Below are 8,411 nucleotides of genomic sequence, written 5' to 3'. Positions count from 1 at the left end.
GAGGGGGGCTCAAAGAACTAAGGATAGAGTGAGGGGAAGGGGTGAAGAGAAGAGGAAAAAAGCAGGAAAGCGAAAGAAGTGAAAGAATGAATAAAGGAGGGGAAGGAGACCATACGTAAGAATGAGATCAGCCATCACCCAGAGGATGGAAATTAAAACAGACTATGAAGTCAATAAAACCAGAGAGAAAGAAAGAAATTTAGACTTTTAAGTGATGGGCCTGCCCCATCCTCACCTTAGGGATTTGATGTTGTTTTAAAGCATGTTATAAAGGACCAGATATAATTTCCCCTGTATGTTTCTCCCCTTCCTGCCCCCTTCCCCCCACTTCCCTTCCCAATCATTCTTATTTTATGATCTTTATTGGTGATCCATTTCCACGGGCAAATCGTCTTTAGGAAACTGGTTCCATCAAAACCCAAAGGAAAACCAAAGTGGCAGTTTTAATAATTCAAGAGGATTAAATCTTGACTCATAACAGTCAAGATAAGGTCTGAGGATCAGATGTCCCTTGGTTAGACGGTTTCCATGATGATGGGAGGAGAGCAGAGAACTGACTGATACCTCCATTAAGTAACAAGATCTCTGTCCCTGCTGAGGAGGAGAAGTTCCTCTAATATCTTAGAGGACTTAGTGATCAGGAAAGTGGTGGGCATGATCTAGTGGCTTCTGGTTAGTTTCTGGTGTCCATAGCAGAGGAAATAAACAAGTGATTGTTTTGAAGGAAAGAGGAAGGAAGAAAACAAATATGTATATGGGAGGGAAGAGGTTTGGAGAAGTTTGGTAATATGTGAGAAGCCAGAGCTCTTAAGCTCAAGTCATTTTCACGTTACTTACTTAATTAATTAAAAATTTTTGGAGGGAGTTGGGGGGGGGGTGCCGTGATAGTGCCAGGATAGAGCTGAGGTCTCAGGGCGTGAGCTTCAAGCCAGGTTAAATTGAGAACGATTTTGAGCAGTGTGGACTTTGAGAGAGTGTTGGGTCAGGAAATCCATAAGCCATTAAAGAAGAAACAGGTATGTCCGAGGATGTACAAATAGAAAGAATGTCTGCACAGCAAGAAAAAAAATCTTAGGCAACGTCAAAAAGTGAAAGATAACCTGAGAAGATACTTGCAATGCAAGTTATAGATAAAAGGCTAACATACAGAAGCATACAGGAATTTTCCTTAACATACAGAAACCTTCGACCAAACAGTAAACTAAAGCTTGCTGGCTCAAATTTGCAAAAACTGGGCAAACATGTGTGCACTGCAAAACTATTTGGTGGTTTCTCAAAAAGTTAAACAGGATTACCAAAGGACCTGCAAATTCCATTCCTAGGTATATATTTTCATAGGAATTGACAACAGGATTCAAATAGATACATGTACACTGACGTTCATAGTGCAATTCACAGCAGCCAAAAGGTAGAGACAAACCAAACGTCTATCAACAGATGATGGATAAGCAAAATGAGGTCCATCCAGGCAATGGAATATTATTTGGCCAGAAAAAGTATGACAGTCCGATACACACTGCAATGGGGATGACCCTTGAAAACATTTATGCTAAATAAAAGAAGCCAGACACAGAAGAATAAAATGGTATGATTCCATTCCCATAAATATAGAAGAGGTAAATCTGTAAAGATAGCATGCAGATCAGTGGTTGCCAGGGACTGGAGTGGTGGGGGAGGACAGAGAGTAACTGTTAGTAGGAATGAGGTTTCCTCTTGGGTGATGGAAATGTTCTGGAACTAGATAAAAGTGGTGGTTGCACAGCAATTTTTTTTTTTTTTATTTTTGAATTTTAAAAATTGAAGTATAGTTGACTTACAATGTATTAATTTCTGGGGTACAGTAAAGTAATTCAGCTATTTACACATGTATAGACATATTCTTTTTCATATTCTTTTCCATTATGGCTTATTACAAGATGTTGAGTATAGTTATGCAAATGTACTAATAAATGCCATTGAATCGTCCCCTTTAAAAGGGTTAATTGTATGTTATGTGAATTGCACCTGAATTAAAAAAAGACACACATTATATAAAACAAATAAACAACAAGAACTTACTGTACAGCACAGGGAACTATACTCAATTTCTTGTAATAACATAATGGAAATGAATCTGAAAAGAAAAAAAAGTGAATCTGAAAAGAAAAAAATATATATGTCCAACTGAATCTCTTTGCTGAAACTAACATTGTAAGTCAACTACACTTCAATGAAAAATTAAAAAAATAAAAATAAAAATTTAAAAAGAGTGTATACACACGATTTTACAGAAAATACAAATGATTCAAGTAACTCTGAAGTCCATGGGGAGAAAAACAGGTTCCTCTTTTACTAGAAATAAAACAAATGAAAGGCTTCATTTTACATAGCATGAAGCAGCATGCTCACACACACCAGATTAAAAACCTAAATTAGTTCAACACCTGTGAAGGCCAATTTGTTAAACACGTATCAAAATTAGAAACACACCCTTTGGACCCAGACATTTCACTTCTGGGAATTTATTCTACAGATAGAGGCGTGAAATGACCTATGTACGTACAAGAATAAGAAATGGTATCAGACTTGGGTAAGCTCACTGGTGGAGCGCCTGTTCAGCATGCGCTAAGTCCTGGGTTCAATCCCCAGTACTTCCACCAAAAAAAAAAGAAAGAAAGAAAGAAAGAAAGAAAGAAAGAAAGAAAGAAAGAAAGAAAGAAAGAAAGAAAGAAAGAAAGAAAGAAAGAAAGAAAGAAAGAAAGAAAGAAAGAAAGAAAGAAAGAAAGAAAGAAAGAAAGACAAAAAAGGTCAATAGAAATTCTAAAAATAACACTGGAACTAGTAAACAGATTCACTAAAATAAAAACAAATTCACTAAAGTAAAGCAATAAATTCTACATAAAAAAAAAATCTCTTAACAGAGATTAAGAAAACAATCGCCTTTGCAATTGTATCAAAAAAAAATAAAATAAAATACAATAAAATACAATACAATAAAATAAAATACTATGGAAGAAAAGAAAAAAGACTAAAATCACTCCCAGCAAAGCTGGGTCAGGAATGGTCAGGGGTGTACCCACTGGACCCCAAAGAAGGTCTCATCAGCGTTCCCGGAGGGCAGCAGGGGCAGAGTCAGGTTGGTGCAGAGGACGTCCCCGCGGGCCAAGGGCGTCAAGCGCTGGGACGCAACGGAGCAACTGCGGTCGAAGTGGAGACGCAGCAGGCTGATGCTGTGGGCGGCGGGGGAGCAGATGCCCACTGTCAGGGTGGCGCTGTGCGGCCTGGCCGTCGAGGAGCAGTTGGTCAGCGTCACCTGGATGTGCAGCCTGTAGATTCCGCTGCGCTGCACACGCAGCTGCCCGTTGTCCAGTTCCGGCCCGTGCACGAAGGAGCGACCCAGGGCCGGGCCCCCCTGCCAGCGCAGCCTCGGGTCCTCCCGGGATCCTGGAGGCGGGGTTGGGGGGGGCAGTGGGGGGGAGGGGTGGAAGGATGGAGGTTTAGGGAAACTGAGTGCTGCCGGGGGAATGCCCCAAACTCCTATGTTGAAATCTAACCCCCTTAAATTATGAAGAAAAACTACCAAAATTATGAAGCCAAAGGGAAGACTGCGACCAAATGACTGACACGTTCTTGAATATTCGGGTTGAATATTCTGGGAATGTGTCAGCTTAATAAATATTTAACTGAGATTTTTCCATCCCACCCCACTCCACCGCCAAAAAGTAAAGCATTTCAAGTGTTCCTATATATAAAAAAGGAAACATATTTGGGAGTTTTAATTAGGTTGATATTAGACATCACTTGGTGCAACCTATATTGCAATACTAAATTCTTGCTTCTACTGAAGCAGTGGGTTCCTTCATTCAGGTATTCTGTTATTCCTTTTGGTACAATTTTAAAGTTTAGTTCATTTGGTTTACACATTCCTTAGATATTAATATATATTATTGATAAAATAATGTATATTATTGACAAAAAATTTTTTTCTTATTATTGTTTTAAAAAAACTAAACTCTAAGGGGCTGGTGTTGGAAGATGGGGCTGTGGGAAGTGATTAGATCACGAAGGTGAAGTTCATATCCACTGATGAATATGAATGGATAAAGAAGATGTGGTATATATATATATGTATATATATAATATATATAATGTATACAAATAATACATTATATATTATTTTTTATGGCTGAATATTATTCAGCCACAAAAAAGTAAAGAGTGAAATTCTGCCATTTGCAAGAACATAGATGGACCTGGAGGGCATTATGCAACGTGAAATAAGTCAGACAAAGACAAATGCCGGACGACCTCACTCATAGGTGGAATCTAAAACAAAATAAAACAAAGCAAAACCCAGACTCACAGATACAGATAAGGAGGACAGTTCAGTTGCTGGAGGTGGGGGATGGAGGGTGGGGGAAGTGGGTGAAGATGGTTGAAAAAGGTACAACCTTAATCAAAGAAGTTAGATGAAGCTGGGGATGTCTAACTGGAGTTCACGCTGCTGTGCTGTATATTTGAAAGTTGCTAGGAGAGATCTTAAGAATTCTCAGCAGCAGCAAAAACAAAACATCCTAACTGTACGGAGATGGGTGTTAAGGAGACATGGTGGTGATAGGTTTATAATATATGCAAATATCAAATCGCTATGTTGTACATCCACAACTAATACAGTGTTACATGTCAATTATATCTCAATACAAAAAAAAAAAAAAAAAAAAGAGCGAGCAAGAGAGAGAGAGAGAGATCTCAGAGAGCACTCTCCTTTCCACCATGTGAAGATACAACAAGAAGATGGCCGTCTCTGAACCAGGAGGAAGGCTCTCACCAGACACCGGAACTACCGATGCCTCGACCTTGACCTTCCCAGCCTCCAGGACCATGAGAAATGACTGTCTTGTTTATAAGCTACCTGGTCTGTGTTATTCTGCTATAACAGCCTGAACAGAAATTGCCCAAGAGGAAAAAAAAAAAGAGGACGAGTGGTTTCCTCCATTATAAAATGGCACGAACACACACCCAGATCTCTGGGGATGAGTGTGGGAGACCCAGAGAGGAAGACAGAGGGTTAGAGAGGGGCCGGGAGGGGCTGCCAAAGAGCGTTCTCTCTCACATTCCTTTACCTCTTTGCTCTAACACCCCCTCATCAGGGGCACCTTCCTCGAAGGCCCCATTTTCAAGGGCAAACCGAACCCGGCGTGCCCGGTGCCCCTCCCTTACTTATCAGGCCTCTCACATGCGCTACGTGTGTGTTTTGCTCTACTTGGCAGGCTACACGTTTTACTTGATCATTTAGTTATTATCCGATCCCCTTGGTAGAAGGGAAATACTGAGAGGGCAGGGATTCCAGACTCTTCTGTTAGCTATGGTGGCACCTGGAACGGTGGCCGCCTCACAGTAGCTGCCCGTTTCACGTTTATGGTATGAAGGGAGGCATGTGAGCGATTGCCGTGGGCGCTGGTTTGGTTGGTTTGGTCGCTCCTCTGGGAGAAAAATACAACGCTGAAGAAGGTGGCCTCACGCAGAAACAGACCGCCCCATCTCCCTGTCTTTCTCTCTTTCCTTCATCCTTTCTCTTTCAATTTCTCTTTCTCTTTCCCTCTCTCTCTCTGCCCCACCCACTTTCCTTCTCTCTCCTTTTCTCTTTCTCGAATACAGACGTGCACTTGGTGTTACCTGTGTGATTTAGCTGGAGCTCAGCTAAGTCCCACTGGAAGAAAAACAAAGAGAAAAGAGGGCTAGAATATAAGCACCAGAGGTCTTGACTGTCCCCCACCAACCCCCCAACACACAAACACACACACACACACACACACACACACACTCTCTCTCTCTCTCTCTCTCTCTCTCTCTCAAGTTCTCTTTTCTCTGCCCACCCTCCTATCCAGATCCCACCCGGCTGACTGTGACCTTTAAGAACTCAAAAGAGGAAGTAGGTTTGAACTAGCAGCGAACTTAAAGAAAAGACCTCCAAAGGAACGTCTTAGCACCCAGGACAGAACGCGAGCGCTGTGGACAACCTTCCCCTCTCCCCTGGAAACCCCCCAACGCAGCCCCCAAAGTCAGGTCCTGGGGTGGGTGTCCAGGCTTCCTCTGGTCCTCGTTTGCCCCAGAACCGCCCCCCTCCCTGGTTCGTGAAGCCCCCAGCAGCCTCTGAGTCAGCCTGCCGGGGGAACACCGAAGACGAGTCACTTTTCTTGCCCATATCGGATGCATCTCTCTCAGATACACCCCGCACCGCGGGATCTCCACCTGGGATTCACCTCTGGGGCAGAACTGACTCTCCAGACCCCGCGGGGCAGCCTCCTGCCTTAGCTCCCTGTTCTGGGCTCTCTCCTGTCCCATTCCTCCAGATCTTTCTCCCTGGCTGAGTTTTATCCGTTTCACTCTGATTATTTTTTTGGTTTTGGTTTTTGCTTTTCGGTTATTAGGTTGTTTGCGCTCTAGCTCACCACCCCTCTGCTCCGAGCCGATTCTCTTTCCTGTGGCTCAGCTCCCCTCTGCACCCCCTACCCCCAGGCCAGGCCCCCCCCCCCAGGAGGTCCCCAGGCTCCTGAGCGAGCAGGTGGCAGGTGTTCGTGGCTTTCCTGTCCTCCCTTCTCGACTTACCACAGCTGAATCTAGCTGCTGCTGCCCGGCGAAGCGCAGGCAGTGGAAGAAGGAGTACATCACCGTGCCAGTGAGTAGCAGCAGCAAGGCGACGCGCAGGACGGGCGTCCAGGGCCAGCCGGGCACCTGGCAGCGTGAGCGCTCCTCAGCTAGCATGGTCCTCCACGCCGGCCGCATCGGTTGTGCTGCAGGGCAGAGGGCGGGCACAGGGCAGCCAGCAAGGGGGAAGGAAGCCAGCCCTCACACAGCTACGGGGCCCTCTCTGCCTGCCTGAACCTGCCAGGGACCGACTGCGCCCCACCCTGGGAATGCCCGTCAGAGGGACTTGATTTGTTCTATGGTGCGGGGAAGTCCCCTCCAGCTTCTGCTGGTCCCCAGCCGACAGGAGAACAGGGTCAGGGTGCCCTCCAGTTTTTTGATTTGGCTATTCTCCCACTTTCCTGGAAGTAATTCATTTATTCAACAAACTTGCATTGAGCATTTACTATGAACCAGATGATGTGCTGGGCTCCAGAGGTACAGCCAGAACCCAGGGATGGAGGAGGGCTCCCCAAATATCTGTGTGTTCCCCTGCATCTTCCCAGCCTCCCTGGCTTGTGGTGGGACCAGCCCTGGGGGTCACGTGATTGATCTGCCCAACAGGAGAACAGACGCAGAAGAAGGGTCGCTTCCCTGGACTGATCTTGTAAACACACCCCACTGCCTCTCTGTCCTTCCCCTCGTGCTCTTGGAGGACATCTGTCCTTGATGACTGTAGTGGTTTGAATTTGTCACTCTCAAATTCATGTCTGCCCAGAATCTCAGTGCAGGACCTCGTGTAGCAATAGGGTCTTTGCAGATGTCATTAGGTCACACTGGACAAGATGGACCCTAAACCCCATGGTGACTTTATCGGAAAAGGAGAGACACGTGGAGCCGGGGCAGACATTGGAGCGATACGGCGACCCCCAAAGAACCCCAAGGATGGTCGGCAAACACCAGAAGCCAGGAAGAGGCCACAGAGGATTGTCCCTTAAAGCCCTTGGTGGGAGCAAAGTCCTTCGGACACCTTGATTTCAGACCCTTGGCCTCCAGAACTCTGCGCAAGTAAGTTTCTGTTGTTTTAAGCCAACTCGCTTATGGCAGTCCCTTCTGGGAGCCTCAGGAAACTAGCAGCCATGGACCAATAACTACAAGATGGAGAAGGACTACCTGGGCTCCATGGGGCTGGGACAGTTCTAGTTGGTATCAGTGAATCAGACCACTCGCCGTGGCACCATGGGCACCGGCTGCATCCGACACGGGCACATGGCTGTGTTCCTAGAGGCTCTGCCTGTAGACACTGATGTTTGAAACTTTTATTCCAGAGTGAGGAGTCGTAGTAACGTGACCTGCGAGGGCGGGGGGTGGGTGGGAAGCTGGGGACAGGAGAAGGAGAGGGACATGGAATAGATTTCAGAGCTGGAGCCTCCAGTCTCCATTGCTATAGGAGGGCAAGTGGAGGAAGGAGAGGAGTCCAAGGTGTCAGGAACCTTGGGAGTCAGATGCTCAGCATAAACTCCCCAACTAAAAAGGGAGTTCCCTTTCTGAAAGCCCTAGGATTCCAGGTCTGGGGGTTCAGCTAGTAGCATCCTTAAAGGGACCTCAAGCTCTCTTGGCACAGGGGCGTGATCCTAGGAATTGTCCCCAGCCTTCCTTCTTACTATGTGAAACCCTCGCTGTGTTCTAAAGTCCAGCTCCTCCAGTAACTCCATCTCCAGGACTGTCCAGTCCCCATCCTGTGGTGGTCCCCACTCTGAACCTTTGATGGTTTTTTGCAGCCCTTTATATATATATATATTATA

At 45.6% G+C, this 8,411-nt stretch overlaps 1 protein-coding gene across 1 annotated transcript; it reads right to left on the bottom strand.

Annotated features, from left to right (window-relative positions):
• Positions 1-442: 442 nt before the first annotated feature.
• On the bottom strand, positions 443-7,875 carry CD70 (CD70 molecule). The gene is made up of 3 exons (XM_010966946.3): positions 6,589-7,875; positions 5,656-5,689; positions 443-3,423 (listed from the first exon to the last, which is right to left on the bottom strand). The coding sequence occupies exons 1-3, from the start codon at positions 6,763-6,765 to the stop codon at positions 3,044-3,046; spliced, it is 591 nt and encodes a 196-aa protein (XP_010965248.3). The 5' UTR covers positions 6,766-7,875; the 3' UTR covers positions 443-3,043.
• Positions 7,876-8,411: the final 536 nt, after the last annotated feature.

Source organism: Camelus bactrianus, chromosome 22, assembly GCF_048773025.1.
Source record: "Camelus bactrianus isolate YW-2024 breed Bactrian camel chromosome 22, ASM4877302v1, whole genome shotgun sequence".
In the NCBI taxonomy this organism is placed as follows: domain Eukaryota; kingdom Metazoa; phylum Chordata; class Mammalia; order Artiodactyla; family Camelidae; genus Camelus; species Camelus bactrianus.
This window is presented reverse-complemented; position numbering and strand designations above follow the sequence as displayed.